The 18,142-nt window shown below is 41.4% G+C and overlaps 1 protein-coding gene across 2 annotated transcripts; it reads right to left on the minus strand.

Annotated features, from left to right (window-relative positions):
* Positions 1-8,673: 8,673 nt before the first annotated feature.
* KCNA4 (potassium voltage-gated channel subfamily A member 4) lies at positions 8,674-16,057 on the minus strand. 2 transcript variants are annotated; one of them, XM_084777136.1, is made up of 2 exons: positions 15,595-16,057; positions 8,674-12,632 (listed from the first exon to the last, which is right to left on the minus strand). In XM_084777136.1, the coding sequence occupies exon 2, from the start codon at positions 11,849-11,851 to the stop codon at positions 9,884-9,886; it is 1,968 nt and encodes a 655-aa protein (XP_084633262.1). In that variant the 5' UTR covers positions 11,852-12,632; positions 15,595-16,057; the 3' UTR covers positions 8,674-9,883. The 2 variants fall into 2 exon arrangements, with proteins under 2 accessions (XP_084633262.1, XP_084633263.1); XM_084777137.1 differs by lacking the exon at positions 15,595-16,057 and adding an exon at positions 15,228-15,371.
* Between the last annotated feature and the right edge of the window lie 2,085 nt (positions 16,058-18,142).

Here is an 18,142-nt window from a genome sequence, read left to right on the forward strand (position 1 = left end):
TTCACACAGTCATCATCACTATTCGAAAACATTGACTATTGTTACAGCTTTAACAAAAAAGAAAAAAAAGGGAAAGTAAGCTATGTCCGCTTAGATTTAGGACTATTCACTATACTGTTGGTTCAGAAGTTCTTGGCAACAAAAGTGCATTTCAAAAAAGAAGACTTGATTTTTTTAGAGTGTCATTTTAGCATGATAGCCCGCTAGTTCAGGCTCCAAGAAGAAACTAAATGCTGCCACACATATAGGTAGATTCTGAGAGGGAAGAAAGCACAGGAAAAATAGGCCAAAAATGCTTTTTTTTTTTTTTTACAAAAACGAATGCTTCCATATCTCAAAAATGCATATACCTAGATGTGGTTTTCTGAAGATTCATTATATCTTGCATAGCCCAGCCTGCACTTAAGGAATATCTATGGAAAAAAATAATTGGAGAAGGAGAAGTCTGTACAGGGTTTTTTTCTTCTAATTTTAGCCTGGATAGGACACCAATATAAACAGCATCTGAATTAAATTTGTCCCTACCATACAGTAGCAAAAATCTGAAAAATCTTCATAATAGAACACTTCATTGTCTTTGAATTTCAGGCTTCTCAGTCAGGGTTGAAGTCAGTCACAAAGGGACCAACCTAAAAATAGACTGAGTGAGAGGGCTATGGCTTGCCTGCTGTCAGCTAGTTAGCCCTCAGTGGAAAATTCAGGGGCTGCCTTCTTCTGTATAAACATCTCCCCTCAAGCAAACCAATGTAACAGTCAAGGCAGCGTTTCAGTAGCATAAGGTATAACACAAAAGGCATTTAAAATGTTGGTAAATCAACATCTCGTCTGGGAATGAAAATAAGCATGATACCAGATAAACATGTTTATAAAGCAATAGACATCAGAACCTCACTTAATTGTGACTTAATAGTTAATAACAACTAAATCAGAATTGATTTTGTTGTTGTTATTGTTGTTGTATGTTTCCAGATCATTCCACACCAGCATTGTTTCTACATACTAATAAAGCATCTGGTGAAAAATAAATAGAAGGGAAAAAATCTAGCTATCCAGCTGTTTCAAAACTCCCAGATGTTCAGTAATAGGCAGGAAGCAGCTAGCATAAGAAGGGGAACAGAACAGACCCACGATGCAGGTGACAGTGGGAGCTCTCTGGATAGGCACTGCTATGACCTGATTCATAAAATAGCAAGACATCTACTTAAATCACACACAAGTAGCTCCTGCTAAGAAACCTGTGAACAGAGTATGGCATTATCCGTCATATTATAGGCTCAAGTGGAAGTAATGATGTCTGACCACGGGTGGGGTCCTGGGAAGGTGGGGGAGACAAGTATTTTTCCATGTGTGTTCAGCCTTTAAAAATGCTTAGTAACCAGGTGAACGATTGAAAAGCAAACGAAAAGGACATCTCTGTGTGCTTTACTTTTTCTTTGGTTTAAACATATATTAGAATCTTACACCATTACTCATTACCAACCCCCTTCAGGAAGGCAACAAAAAGATTTTAAAGTGAGATGATTTTTTTTTTAATCTCTTGAAAAGGTTATAATACAACTATGACTTTTCAAAACTGAAATAAGGAAAACAATGCTTTCAGCACATGACTGCCAGCATGTTTCAGCAATGAAGGCAGGATTTAGCTCCTGTGGCAGGAGACTAATCTCTAAGAGTGACACCCTGAATGTACAAGGAGGAAACGGCAGTTCCTAAAGAGAGCTGCTCCTATCTAAAGATTCCTCTCGATCTCTTGAGAGAATAAAAATAGGCTGGCATCACAAGATGACTCACACCTTGAGATACTGTATGTTACTTCATGCTTATCTATCTAATCTAACCCTCTCTTTTCTCACACTGCCTGGAAGCCTGTGAAATATGTGGATTTTGGTAGCGGAATGACACCTTGTCTCTGCATGTATGAAAAGACGACACAGCAACAACGGCAGCTAAATCAGCAAGGAGCATTTGACGGCAGAGTTCTAATTAGGGTGCACGAGTTTTATGATTTCTCCATTCCTCTAAGGATGTCATGCAAGCAATAACCAACATAAACATACTACATCACTCTGCATTAGTGATGTTCGTTCCCAGGACTTCTGTTGTTTACTTAGATCAGTTTCAATTCGTGGCAGTGCCCAAGTGTCAATATTTTTAAATGTGAAAGGGGATGTGAACATCCCCTTTGCAGAAGAGAAAAGCGAGTTTTATCCTTAACAGTGATGCAATAAGTTTTAACCTTATTTTTGTTGCAGCAGGTGTAGCTTTTGAACATATTCTGGGAGACAGAAAGCAGAAAATGGTGATAGTGGGACATGCATACCCATATGCTTAGATGAATACACTCTTCAGGATACCTTGGGTTTGCAAAAAATTATAATTAGCATTGTAAAATGCATCTGTTTTTAGACTGATCTAGCTAATCCTTCCAACAAATTGATGACTTCATTTAGGCATCGCTCCTTGCTTCTTGTCCACCTGCCTCCCATTCCACCTGTCTCCCAATTGGCTCTGGTCCTGGATCCTGTTCTATTCTGCAAGAAACTTGTCAGGAATTCTGAGGTCACTTACAGATACTCAGAAAAGGAACCCTAATATTCCAACAGTGTCTGTACACTATGATACAGCCAACAGGCACATCTTGTGTTGTTGCTCAAAGTTACTGAAGTCAGCTTAAAAATAGTCCGAAACCAAATGTTACAAAAGAAGGTATCAAATACACCTGCCCTCATCCAATAAACATATAAGTGCCTTTTATTTTGTTAGAAAGGCAAGATGTTTATAATTAAATCTACTATTTTAAATATAACATTGGAAGTTGAGAAAGAGGAAACAAAAATACAAAGGGATTACACTATACCCTCAGGAAGAATGAGTAAATAAGTCACTATTTCTTGAAATATTTCTCCTAATAAGTAGTTCTGATTAAGGATTGCACCCTCCAAATATATTAATTTCTTTTTAAAAAATAGCTAGAGATATGCCTGAAGTTAATAAGAGAGAGTGGGGCTTAGAATCTCTAACTACTTTTCTCAAATCTCATTTTATTGTTAAGAAAATCAGCCTAAAATTTTAAACTTCTGGGACAGCTAGTTTCTTTAAGGGCTGCTTCTGATTGGTCAAATACATTTCAGCAACTGACCCATACCCAAGAATGGTAGGTAGTACTAACAGATCTTATTTTATTTTTTTAATATGAAAACAAAATTGAGTAGTATGGAATGGGGCATAGATCTGGGAGGAGATAGAGGAGAGGTGAATATGATCAAAATACAATATATGAAATTCTCAAGAATTAATAAAAATATTTTAAAATAAATATTAACTTATTAAAATTGGGGTTCAAGCAGAACTGGCAAGCAAATAAATAAATAAATCTTAATCCAATGGCACTCCCTAGGGAGTCGATAACCTCTTCATGGACTTCAATCCACAGAAAGCCTCATTAATTATTTCCTCCTCTGTCTGACAGCAACTGAAAGCCTCATTTGGATCATGATCCCTACCATTGAGAAGTAAAAGAAAGACTCACTCAGATGCTATCAACGCCATGAGTGTTCTTTGGGGAAATCACCAATCCATTCAAGTGCAAGCGAACTCAGTTTATAAATAGAACAGCATGCATCAGCTAGCAACAGCTATTTAATGTGGTTCTTATCACAATTGCATAAGGATTCCAATAATTATCCCCTGGTCTTATAAAAGAGTCCATATTATCCAACTATTTTATGGAAGTGACTTCACAGACTAAAAGAGGTTTGGGACATGCACCCAAATAATACAAAACTTTTTAATGCTATACTGAAACTTGGGACAATTGAAGAGAAACATGAAGCAATAGATATAAGAAAACCACCAAAAGATAACAGCTTTAGGTAAGTCTAATTCTAGAGAATGCTAGCTAGGTCCACAGTTTCTACCATTTCCATATGCATCTTTTAGAAAATGGGAAAATGTGCATAAAATGAGCATTTGCAATGTCTCATAAAAGCGTTTCTCCTGAGACCAACACTCCAAGTCTCTATATCACGAAGAACTCCTCAGAGGTTAACTACAATGCCACTGTAGATGTAAGACACAACATCCAACCTAAAGCTTAAGGAAAAATTTTCCAGTACTCAAAATATCACTACTTCTCCACAATGCATATTTTCCTACTAATAAAAAAATTTGGCTTTTCCCTTCAGGTTTTCTTTTTGCCATACCTCAGATTACTCATTTGCTGACACATATTTTGTCCTAATAAAGGTAGAATAACTAATGCATAATACATGGAATATATAAATGTATGGATACATGTTGTGGGACTATGATTTTCTGAAACAGATAAAACTCTTTGGCACCACTTTGGTTAATACTCACAGAATCCATATACGTAGCTGCTCTGATTGTTTTTAGAACTGACAGACCCCAACAAGCCATAACTTAAGAACCTGTGAACAAAAATGTCTTTGCTTTCTTGATACATGGAATGTTTTTTTTTAATCAAGCACATTTCTGCATAATATTAATATCTAGGAAGAGACAGACCATCTTCTACACCTCCTGGCTTTTCATAGATGACTGTTAATAGTACTTTTAAGTGGGGCTGACATGTCACCTGACATTTCACAGAAAACATTAACCTGCATATTTGATCTATAACTAGTTTCTGTCTTGTCTCCTCTATGGCAGTCACCTCTTCATTTCCTCTGAAAACCACAGGAACTATGACAAAACTTAGCTGTGTCTCATATTTAACCCAGATTAATTTCCTACACTGGCTCACCAGACTTAGGCACATGATTAGGGTTTGCTTATTTTTCTAATTCTGGTCCTTTTTTTTTTTTTTTTTACACTGTGTTTTGGGAGTCAAGGTTTTAATACCTATCCCTGAAACACTCTATGTAGCCAGGCTTTTTCTGAACTGGTGACCTCCATGCCTTAGCTTCTCAAGTGCTGGGATTAAAGGTAGGTGACACAATGTTCAGATCTGCATACTCTGCCACTGTATCCTTTTATGGTTTTGCATTTTCCCATACTGTCTATGTAATCATAGAAAATTTAATTCAGAGCCTGGGTAAAAGCAGACCTAGGAGACAAACCAACTATGAATGATCTACAAAATAGATCACTCCCAGGTCAGAAGGCAAGAGTTAGTTAACTATTTCTGGGTCAAATACCAAAGCCATCTAGATACTGGTGACCTCTATACAAATTCACATTTCAGTACATCAGTAACAGCAAATGGAAACAAAGTAAAGCTTAGCTCAGCCCCACTTGGGCTCATGAATCATAGAACACACTTTACAGGAAGACAAGGCAGCATCAGGACCACAGAACTGGCCTTCTTAAGTCCATTCTGATCCTAAAACCTCAATGGGGATGCTTGAGTCTCCCTTGAAGCCTCAGCTGATGAATGTGAGCTATGCTCTTCAAAACAACCATGTCATGCCTGGAGTTAATCTTTCTATCTCTCCCCCCAAAAATGATTGTTTTTTTCTGAACCTCAAATTGGGCCAGATGGCCTGATACATATTAGCATACTTTTATAAAGAAGATACTGTGAGAAATCAGGACTACTATGGAAACAGACAACGAAGCCAGAAATAAAATTCCTATCACAAGTCCTAATCTTAATTTACTTTTCAGAAGTACATATTCCCATTTACTGCAAAAATAGCTTTGGTTCCTTTGATCTTGAAGAAAACCTATTCCATCCCACTTCTTTCAATAGTAATTCAGATCTCAGTATTAGAAAGCAAGATCGTGGTCTAACCTAGGAAAGCTACATTGGTTTTAAAAATCCTATACTTAGAATCAGGTTTTTTTTTTCAGCAGGAAAAACCAAGAGGTACCTTTTGTCCACATCAAATGTCCCTTGCAGAATTCAGAATGATTTTTGGGTCAAGAAGATTTCCTGGAACAGGCCCTTTTGTCACTGAATGACAACCCGTAACCATTCTAAACTGTATCAATAAAAACAAAAACACAAACACAAAAAGGGATGTTACACTCTTCATGGTGCACATGAGCACATCACCACAGGACCATTTAAAAAATGTAAAAAAAAAAAAAACCCTACACATATTTCCATTTTACTTAGTAATAACATTAATATGAGAGATACAACAGTACCCGAAAATAAGCAATGGACAACACTATTTCTTATTCTGTTGAAAATGGGGTCCTGCTATTATTATTTAAATAGAATGAAAATTATTTCTCATTAAGTAATAATGCCATTGTATGAACTAGGACAATACAAATGTTAACTCTGTATATTTTCCTTGATTATAGCTTTTTATGGTTTGGGTTCTATTTAAACATATGCATGCTTAACAAAAGGGTTTTTGTTTTGTTTTATAATGCTTCAAGAGTCCTATGTAACACAATGTAAAAGCACTTGTGAAGGAGTACGTGTGTCTATGCATAAAATGAGTTACCAGCACAGGTCAGAACACTATGCCAACACTGTTCTTTGACAAAGCAAGAAATAAAAATATTTACTTACCAACCTTCACTGTATGTATTCCACTGGAATCAGAGGAGGTATTTTTAACTTACTGAACCCCTTCCCTTTATAAGTTTGTAGAATAAAGAGTTTCAAAATACATCCTATTAACTGAGTTTAGGCTATATTTTATGAACTCCTAGTTTTTCAGTTAATGTAACAATGATTACAAATATTATGCTATTGTGACTTAAAGAAAACACCCAAACTATGCAGATGTTATCATCTGCATGGGTTGTTTAGTTAAAACAAAATAGTCTTATCAACTCCGTGGTAGAATTTGGATACTGAAAGTAACCAAATAACAATGTACCCCAACATTTCAATTTCCACTCTAAAAGGGAAGAAACAAGGAACCTTAAGAATCAAGTGACACACACTGTCCCCAGCTAACCACCAGCTCTCATGATTCCTTGGCTCAGCTGTCACTCCTCTGGCACCTACCAGCTTCCTTTCATAGAAATGAAGGGAACATCTACCCCTCCTCTCTTCTCCATAACTATGAGGCATCACTGCTTAGTTTTCAAGAATTTGCAAGAAAGAATGATGCATCTACCTGAGAAAAGATGACATTCAGAAAGAAATCTTTGGATAATGTCATCCAAAAAGGACCTCTGGATCTTAAATGGGATCACTTCCTTTTTTTCTTCCCTGTATGGCAAACCTGTATGTATTTCAAACCTGTATAGTGGCACCTAAGAAAATACAGTTTCCTAAATCACTTTGCACAGCAGCATTTTCTGCAGTAGGAAATCTTCACAAAGGGTTCTAAACTACTTCATATAGCTTGAACTTGGGAATCTGATGTCAGCTCACAACTGCACTGAACACCCATCTTTCTTTCACATAGCAATGCTCACACTCAAGGGAAGGGGGCTTCACAGTTTCTTCTCAAGGTAGAATAAATTCACGCAACCCTAAGATAAATGCATTTTGTATGGAGGAAAACACGCCTTAAATGACATTCTAATAAATATTTGGTTTGAAATCATAAGAGTAGAAATTCCATCGGTTTCCCTTTTTAAAAAAAATCTCTGTAAAATAAAGGAAGCCCTAGGATTCTTAACTATCTGCAGCCCATGAAGTCTCAGAATTATCTATAGCATCAAATAAACTTACTATAACTTTTCTGATTTAAAAAGGAAATATCAAAGATACAAAGAAATTCAGAACGTTTTCTTCCTTATCACAAAGTAGTACTGTTACTTCTACAAAATACTAAATAAATGACCTATACAAGGGGAAGACTGAATCATCTAGAAATTGTCTCAAGCATTTGCGTGAAACTCCACATTTCAGAGTTCCCAAGCTTCCCTCTGCTTTCCCTAAGCCCATGATGTATCACGTTTTTCTACCCATGAAAAAATGAGGTGTAGACATGTTCAGTGACTTTTGCAAAGGGATTACGGCCATGCCTGTCAAAGGCTCGTTACATTTTCTCTAATACAATGTATTAGTGTCAGAATGTCATCTCTTAACCCTAGTCACAAGGTGTCACCGAGTGTCTCAGTCACCTCCGATGCTTGCTGCCTTGCCTTCCCTGAATGGAATTCTAGCAAAGCTGTTTCCCTGTGAGTGTAGAGAAAAGACAGGAAGAAAGGTATTGATTTTCTCAGATTCTTTCCATTTCAAATACCTTAACAGAGAGGTAAAAATGTATCCAATGGCTTCCTGGGCCAAGAGCATTTGAGAAAACTGATTGAAGGGTGTGGTGGGGTGCTTCTTTTTTGGTTTGTTTTTGGTTTATTGAATTTTGTTCACATTTGTTAATGTTATGGGTTGAAATAGTGGGCATGCGATTTCTTCTCCGTGATCAGGACAACTGTTTCTAAAGAAGATTTTGCTTTGTTTTAATAAATTGGAGAGTAAGGCCTCTTATGTGTTTATGCTCATTGCTCTGAGCTGTACTTCATAGTGATACAGTCGTGCAAGGCTCATTTCCTTGTGGCTACCTCAAATTCAAGATGACCTGTTGTGAGCTAAGCAGAAGTGTAGTCCTCAGAAATCCTGCGGTAAACATGATAAAGATGCGATGGCGATGAGGACACCAGATGTTCTACACCCATTCTTCCCTAGACATGATTTAGCAGAGTGCTTTGGCATTTAAGGTGAATTCCCACATTTTGTGTTTTGTTTTGTTTTTGTAGCTGCACACATACACACAAACAAAATGGACTTAAAGCTAGCATTTTGTTGCATATTTAATAAAAAAGATCTTAAGCCATAATTGCTGTAGCTGCTGGGTGCCTTATTTCTTCAAGAATTCTTTCTGTGCATGCAATAACTTTGGTTAAATTATCCGGGACTTAAAAGGCAGAAGAGTATTTAAAATAGTATGGTTTCGGAAGCATCGTTGTAACAACCCAACTTCAAAAGATTCAGCTGCTGAGCTTTGCTCCACAGTCCCCTTCGCAGATCAGCTGTTCAGACTTTAAAACAAGAATCATGTGCTGCTATCTCTATGGTCAATAGTCTCACAAAAGTAAAAGATTGATAAATGAGACGAAGAAATCATTCTTCCAATGATTGTCACTGAACTGATAGGTGCATTAGTAAACATTCACAGTATGAGTCTCTCTCGGGCTTCAGCATAGAAAGTAGTGCAAAAGAAAAAAAAAATCCAGCATTAAGACCTGCAAACAAAACTTGTTACATTTCCTCCAGAATGTTAGGCGTTTGCTATTAGTTCTTCCCAAAATTAATAATAAAATATAATCAATTTCTAAAGGCCCCTGCAGCCTTTTCAAAAGTTAATTTCCAGTTAAAAATAAACTTTAATTAAATCCAAGATTAAATTGTGACCTATATTCTATTAAATAATTTACTTTCTCTTTTTTTCTACACAGTAATTCTTACAATTTCTAAAAAAAACAACTACAGAATCCAAAGACATTGGAGACATTATTAAAACACTGGTAAAATACTTTTCAAATTCATTAATTCTTACATAGTAAATACTTCAGAATGCCAACTTTTCTTATCACGGCACAATTCCCGACAATGTTGACAGTTTACTTACACACCCATGTATACACATACATACACACTCTCACTCTCTCTCTCTCTCTCTCTCTCTCTCTCTCTCTCTCTCTCTCTCCTCTCTCCCTTCATGACTATCTTCATTATTAACATTTTTCCCATTATGTGCAAAATTCTTGCATTCTATTAAAAATATAAAGATAGATCTGCTCTATTTATGCCTCCCTCTTCTCCAAGATGTATCATTTATTTGATTTGCAATACAAGTTTAGTCACAATTATGCCATGTATTACCATTAAACAGCGTACTACTGTATGCAGTGCAATCATTTGCATATTTCGTTTTCAACGCTGCACTCTCTATGTATGAATATATTTGGAGATGGGGGAGCAGTGGCAGGTGGAAAGAGCGATTCACACATCGGTCTCCACAGCCTTCGAATTAGAACAGTTGTTTTTATCTGTCTCGCTGTCATCCCCCTTCCCCTGACACTTCTCTTCCTTTCCACATAAAGATTCCTTGACCCCTTCTTCCATTTCTAGATACTCTGACTTGTCCCCCAGGGAAGAAGAAGTCGAGCTCCGAAATTTCTTGAGCAAATTAGACGGTAGGTATGGGCAACTGACTGCGTTTTGTGTCAGCTGGGTCTGTTCTTCATTTTCAGTCTCTCTGTGGTAGAAATAGTTAAAGTTAGACACAATCACCGGCACAGGCAAAGCAATGGTTAAGACACCAGCAATGGCACACAGGGACCCCACAATCTTTCCCCCCACGGTGATGGGCTTCATGTCCCCATAGCCCACAGTTGTCATGGTTACCACAGCCCACCAAAAAGCATCTGGGATGCTTTGGAAATGGGTCGTGGGTTCATCCGCCTCTGCAAAATACACTGCGCTGGAAAAGAGAATGACCCCGATGAAGAGGAAAAAGATAAGAAGGCCCAGTTCCCGCATGCTGGCTCTTAGGGTGTGGCCCAGGATCTGCAAGCCTTTGGAGTGTCTAGACAGTTTGAAAATCCGGAATACTCGGACCAGACGGATGATCCTGAGGATGGCAAAGGACATGGCCTGCTGTTGCTGGCCATTGCCACCCCCTTGCTGCTGAGCCAGATCAGTGCCCAGAGTGATGAAGTAAGGCAAAATGGAAACAATATCTATGATGTTCATGATGTTTTTGAAGAAGAGTGCTTGGCTGGGACAAGCAAAGCATCGAACCACAAACTCAAAGGAAAACCACACAATGCACACCGTCTCCACGATGAAGAAAGGGTCGTTGAAGATTGTGTGCCCCGAGTTCTCCAGGTGGAGTGCCGACGTGTCATTCAATAGCCTGCTGTGCCCACCTGCACTGAGGGCCATGATGAGATCCCTATCGTCCCTGAACTCGGGCAAGGTTTCCAGGCAAAATATGACAATAGAGATTAAGATGACCAGGACGGAGACGATAGCTATGCCCCTGGCTGGGCTGGAGCTCTCCGGATATTCAAAGAGAAGCCAAATCTGTTTTTTAAATTCATTCTCTGGCAGAGCCCTGTCCTCTTCTTCTCTCACAAAGCCCTCATCCTCCCGGAACTTGAGCAGGGCTTCTTCACCTAATTGATAGAATTTCACCTCCTCAGTGAAGATATCAAAAGGAACATTAACGGGTCTCTTCAGGCGGCCTCCTGACTGGTAATAATATAAAATGGCATCAAAGCTTGGTCGGTTCCTATCAAAAAAGTACTCATTGCGCAAAGGGTCGAAGTACTGAGTCCTCTTCTCAGGGTCTCCCAACAGAGTTTCTGGAAACTGGGCCAAAGTTTTCATTTGCGTTTCAAAGCGTAGACCGGACACATTTATCACCACGCGTTCACAGCAGTCACTGTAGCGGACTGAACTGTAGCCGCCACCACCACCCCCGTCATCCTGTGGTAGCAAGTCTGTGTATGAACACCCATCCCCATGGTCTTCCTCACCATAGTAAAACCTTCCCTCCTCTTCCTCCTCCTCCTCCTCATCCTCCTCTTCCTCTTCCTCGCTCAGCTCTCTCAGTATCTTCTCTTCGGAGCCACTGGGCATCAGGTCTGAGCAATGAGGAAAACTGCTCTGCCGGTGGTGGAGTTTCTTCTTCTCAGTTCGCTGACGCCTCCTCCTTCGACTACCTCTGCTACCTTGAGGATCATGGGAGGAGTAGGCCCCACGTGTCTGGTGGTGATGGTGGGGCCCGCCACCAGAACCCCCAGTGCCTTCGACAGCAGCTGTGGCAGCTGCAACGGCAGCAGCCGCAGCTGCCCTGGAGTGAGCAAGTCTCTCCCGCTCTCGCGCCCTTGCCTGGGCTGCATAACCATAAGGCATATGACTGTTGCACCCTGAGCTCTCGGCACTCACCATGGCAACCTCCATGGTGGTGGTTTTTGGAAATGGCTGGTTCCAGTTGTAAGAGAAGAAGAAAGAAAAATAGGGCAGCTTATTTTCTTACCAAATTAAGGTAAGTTTGGAAGCCTTAAGCAGATTGCTTAGAAGACTTGGGATATTTTCAGTCCAACTTTGCATTTTCTGTTTTTAAATCAGCACACTTCATGTTCCCTCTTCTCAGAGATTCAGCATTGCTTTCCAGAGCTTGACTAGTCTAGACAACAGCCTAGTGCTCCTCAAACATAAGTCATGAAATGATGCAGTCTCCCAAACACCTACGTTTTGGGGGGTAGATGCTCAAATCTGGAAGTATGTCTGGGATGTGGTCGGTGATGATGCTACAAGACTCAAAGGCAGCAAGTATCTGACAGCCAGAAGTTGTGCCTAGGAAACGAAGTAATTTTTTTTTCCTGTGTGGAAACTGTCCAAAGCCCAGGCCATCCAATTTAAATAAAATGCAAATTAAGTCTTTAGTCTTAGCACTTGCCTTCTAGTGATGGCTTGACCCATGTTAAAATGCAGCTTAAAATATGCCCAGCCATTGCTGCTCAGTCTATGAAGACGATTTCCCAGGCTCTCCCTCTAAGGTCATCAAAGGCTTCATGGACCCACAGACAATGCCAAGTTGTAGAGAAAGGCAAAGACCTTGGAAAGCACAGAAGGTGGAAGACGAGGTTCCAGCGGAGGCAATCTCAACACTGAGGTCTCCATAGGAATCAGGAAGTGAGCAGCATCCTTTGGCTAGAATCATTCAGAAGAAGCACTTCACCTGAAGAGGGATGGGAAATAAGCACAGGAGAAAAATAAAAAGAATCAAACCATCGAGAGCAAACAGCCCTTTGTTCCACATGCGCTTCTTCTCTTGTCCTCAGGCAAATCACGAAACACACACCGGGAGACCATAACTTTTCAAGAGTACAGGGCAGGCTGCTCTAAAATCTCTCCCACTCAGCATCCATCTTGCTTTCTTCTTTGGTTATTAGTTCAGATCCGTCTATATTTTGCTTCTGCCCATTCTCAACCCACACGGTTCTTGCTTTCCTCTGCCCCTTCACCAGGGTCAGCCTTTAATTCTCACTAGCATCCTCTTCATCACACAACAGCAGTGCTGCGACTTTACAGCTGTTTCCATTACTTATTTATCTCAAGGAATACTCTTTAAATTTTTCACTCATAAAACGTTGCTGGATTAAGTACCCTTCCGTTTTCTTTTTCTGTCTTTACTCAGGATTAAAGAAGTGAGGGGGGGGAACAATTTTCTTCAGTTTAGACTCCACTACTTGAATGAACATCGATTATCAAATCTATAAAATATAAATAGCATAATCCATCCCTCCACCACCACCCCCATTTGTAAGGAACAATTGGGATCACGGATGCTATCAGGATAGCACACTGTATATTCTACGTCATGAATGGCAACAAATATGGCAGTTATGGATAACACAACATTAAACTAGATTGTCATCTATCTACCACTCCCTAAATTTACATTGTTTGCCACTGTCTGAAGTGAGAAAAGATGGAACTTGAACACATCCAGGGCACTATGACATTAGACAATGCTTATGTGAATCTATCGTTTTCTGACTCCCTGAAATGTGCCCCTGTTGGTTTTCTCTCTACTCCTGCATCCTGAACACTTCCTACCACTCACAGCCTAGAAGCAAATCACAGTTCCCACATCTCTTCTCCTTGAAGAGCCTTCATGTCCTCTTGATAAACTCTTCTGAAAAATGTGGAGGCTGCAATTGGACTACACACATTCAGCCCCTTTTCACTGTATCCAGCTCTTTCCTTCTCCAATTCACCCTCACACTTTTGTAGACCCCAATCTGTCTACCATCGGCTGCTATTCCTTGTCCCCTGCTCTTACTTTGCACTCCTAAGTCCATTGGTTTCATTTCCTCAGCCAGCACTTCAGAAACCTCCTGCCCCTAAGTCGGGTCTCTTGCCTCTTCCATTTACTCTGTCCAAGAGGACTTCTAAGAATACTGAAAATGACCCAGAGAATTGGAAATGATGATAACAGGTAGAATTCAGGGCATCCTTTAGCTTCTATTACTGGAAACACTTGGGCAGCCTGAGAGCAACGGCTTTGGAAGGCCATTAACAGGATCCTACCCTTGAGCACCTGCTGCTCTTTGCTGTTGGTGTCAGTCCCATAGCTTAACTGACAGGCAGGGAAATGGCAAACAGAGGGCATCTCTCTCTCTCTCTCTCTCTCTCTCTCACACACACACACACACACACACACACACACACACATCCTTGATTGACACCAAAACAAGATCCAGAAAATACACCTCAGAACTTTTCCCTGGCGACATCTGCCTCTTCACATTATCTCACATACAGAAGTGTTTACCACGGTGAGGTCTCCAAGGCCTTACTAACAAAACTGCCCTATGGCTACATTCACTGTGGCATATCAACCAACATCTTTAAGATTGGCACAGTCCAAATAACCCAAAAATTTATTCAACTTCTCAACACCCACAGTTCGTATAGATACCACTTAAGTTCTGAATGACTGACATGCCCATATAGTTACAAATGTGTGGATGTCTCCCCTGCACAAGCTACTCCCCCAAAGGTCATGAATTACAGGGTCTACCAGCTCACTGTTAATTCTACAAGCTCTAGAACTATCTTCTTTCTCTTCTATAGCAAATTCTTCTTTATTCTTTATTAGGCTTATTAAGTACTGGGTTTCTAACTCACTCTTACACATTCAAAAAGCAAACTGTTTTCCTTTCAATTGGCTACTAGTTACCTCACTATCCTAGAGAGACAGAAAGCAGAAAAGGGGGAGGAAGGAAAAAAGAGGCTGAGGGGGTGGCATGGGGGAGAAGGCCACAGAAGGAAGAAAGTGCAAAAAAGAAAGAAAGATGCTAAACACACCAAACCATTTGTCGAACAAACCAAACCGATGTAAAATCTCTTTCTCCAGGTGTTCTTAGGAGAATCAAGGATACTTTATGCAAGAGACGTTGGCAGGGGCTTTCCCCTCTGTTCTTAACACCATTAAACTAATAGGATTTTTGCAGGGCACCTATTCCTGTCTCTATATTCCCACATACTAGCCAAGCATCCCTCTTTCCTTTCTACCCCAAAACAACAAGGCTGTTTTTCTCTTTAGATGCTAATTTTTGCAACTGTGTTAGGGTGGTACCTGAACCAAATCTGAGAGAAGGCCGAAAAGAAAGAGGCCACAATTAAAAATAAAAAGGTGATAGAATCAGAAAAGCCAACACCAAGAAACACATACTTCAACACACACCATTTATCCAGTCCCTGTAGACTGCTCAAACACTCTGAAAATGCATGCCATCCTAATGTTGGGAGAGGCAGCAATACAGACCCGCTCATCAGCTGTTCGCAAAGGAAAGGAACGGTGAGGCTGGGATCAGGCAAAACGAAAATGATGCTGAATGTAAACCCCACCTCATCGGGGAACGACATCTTTAATTGCGCCCTGGCCTCCAGACCTGGGTTCCCGCTCTGGCACATTAAACAGGGTGCACTCGCCCCATCCCCTGGGTTGCCCCTGAGCGCCGCGCCGCGTAGCATCTGCACCTCCCTTCTCCCACCTCCTGGTTTATTTTTAACATCCTTCCATTCATGTCCTTCTGTCACATTCTCGATATTATTTATTCCTCAAATGTCCACAGCTTTTCAACAGTCAAAAGAGTAGGGTGAAGGAAAGATAAGGAAGGTGTCATACTTACCGTTCCCAGCAAGTGCGAAAAATAAAAATAGAGAAAAATGCCCCCGGAGATTTATTTTCTCCCCTCAAACTGCAACAGCTGGAGGAGGGGCAGAATCATTGGAGGTAGGGGCGCAGTACAAGAAATCACTCCGGTCTGGCAGGTGGAGGATCCCAAATATCCACGGAACAAGTTCTGTCGCCTTGGCCGGGGGATGGGGGTGGGGGGTGTCACAGAGTCCTCGTTACTGGAGCCCAGTGCTAGAGATTGGGGACGCCCCAGTAGATCCCAGAGATTTCTGGTTCCTCTGGAGTTCGAAACAGCCGACCTGGGCTGGGAACGGAAGTCAAGGTTCTCCAGAAAAAGACTCAAAATCCTAGACAGCAGCGATCACTTGTTAAGCCTGGATTCCTTCTACAGTATCCATCCCAGTCTAGCTCTCTTGCTGGCTGCAGGAGGAGCACACGCCTCCCCAGGCTGCCAGAGCGCACGGGCGGGGGCGGGGCCAGGACGGGCCGAGGGTGTGGCCTTTAGGCTGTCACCACGGGCGCCTCCCCGCGTGGCTGAACGGGCACAGTCACGACGCTGCGACCCCACCCGTTGGCCCAGCCCCCACGACTGCTTAGCCTCTGGAAACCCTCCCAGGAGCACTTGGTTATCACACCCCCTCGCCACCCCAGCGAGGAACAAATCCTGGAGGCAGATGTGTCCCATAGGAGCTGGAATAGAAGTCCAGGACCAGCAACACAGGTGCCACTAGAGAGGCTGAGACCAGGACTTTGATGGGAGATGAGGCGCAGAAAACGGGTAGATAGCTAGGGGCGGCTTTCTTCCCTACCCTGATATTTCTTTATCTTCCCTGGCGCCGGTCCTCTGTTTGCCCCAGAGTGTGCAGGAGTGGGGCTCAGGCTCAGGCTCTGGGGAGACTGCAGGTCCAGGGAACCATGTTTCCCTATGAGTGCAGGCAGCCTTAGTCTCTCAGCCTTCCTTGCACATTAGAGTCTGCAAGTTTAGCTATGGGTCCAGCCTTCCAGGCTTAGAGAAAGATCAACTTTATCTATGTATTAAAGAATGGTCGAATCTGGAGTCAGACCCTGGGTGAAGTCTACTGTGCCCAGAAGGCCGAATCCGCAACAGGAGGGAGGTTGGAGGGTTCCGATCAAACTGTTAAGATGGCCTAGACTGGACGTTTTGAAAGGCTGACTTGAGCCCTCTGTGAAACTGTTGCTGCAAAAATAATTGAAGTTTAACCAGTGGTTCAATGTGGGGGAATTGGGCTGGCTTCATATTCCTGTCCCAATCGTTATAGCCATCCATGTTTTTTTTTTTTTTTTAATATTTCACATTACCATGGTCCTGAGCAGCTAAGTGTGTTTCTAGGAAGGCAACCCAGTGCCAGATGTACCTTAGTTTCTGAACTATCTCTGAGACATAGATATGAGCATGCAATTTCGAATAATCCATAGGAAAGAAATGGTGGCTCAGAGAGAGGAGAGGGAGAGAGAAAGAGACAGAGAGAGAAGGGGAGGGAAGAGAGAGCCAGGTGATAGTCAGGTGGTTCCGGTCTTGGGGCATCGAGTAAGCAGTATGGTACACAGGTCCAACTGCTGGAGCAGATCCGAGCTGGGCTGGTCGGCTGGCACCTGGGTTGCCATACTGGCAGGCAGCTTTGTTCTTGGGCCCTATTGGGCTTCCTTCTTTTGTGATTCCCAATTAATTATTAAGGGAAATATTCCAGAGCTGAATTATAGATATGCTCTGTGTGCACTGCACTCACCTAGTCGCTGCTGACGCAGGGAAAGACACCTGGAAGACTGCCTTAGTTGTTTAAATTTTTAAATAATGGGGGAAGGGTCTGGGTGTAATTAGTGAGGAGGGGAAAACAAATAAAAACTATTGAGGAGCGTGGTTTTCCTACTGTCATACAGTCAATGCACCTTGAAATTATGGCACAAATAAATTTCCCTGGGAACACCCTCCACTCTCACTCCCACTGCCACCCTATCCCCACCCTGGCTTTGGTTTTGGGTGGAAAATCAGAGAAAGGTACCTCTAACAGCTCTCCAGAAGCTGGAGTTCCAAGTCACTCTGTACTGTAGCTCATTCCAGCAAACAGGAAGGACTGTTCCCTTCCAAAATAGGTTAGCTTGCTGTACAGTCCTATCAGGAACAGGTGACTGACTGACTGTTGCACCATCAGGAGGACGTTTGGGGGAATGGCAGACTCAGGGCTGAGGGCGTATGGTGCAAGGTCTTGTGACCAGTTTCCAAAAGCAGTTTATGAGATCAATCCACAGTAGCTATGGAATGCTTCCAGGGAGTTGAAAGATGAGATTTCGCACATTGAATAATGTACTAAAGATAATGGTTGTGTTGAAGCTTAGATGTTTTGATTGGACCACATGGAAACAGCAAAGTATGTTTCTATATGCCGTTGGCTATTTATTCTTATTATGGCCCAGAAATTTTTAAACATTTAAATGCCTGAAATCTTCAGAAACATCTTTATGTCTTAGGTATCAGGAGGATCAATTACTTAATCCTAGCAATAACACAGCTGAATAAAAGC

Source organism: Acomys minous (genome assembly GCF_964271855.1).
Source record: "Acomys minous genome assembly, chromosome: 3".
NCBI classification, from domain to species: Eukaryota; Metazoa; Chordata; class Mammalia; order Rodentia; family Muridae; genus Acomys; species Acomys minous.

Excerpts from the sequence above, each read along its gene's own strand:
- KCNA4 (XM_084777136.1), bottom strand. The coding sequence starts at position 11,851 with ATGGAGGTTGCCATGGTGAGTGCCGAGAGCTCAGGGTGCAACAGTCAT.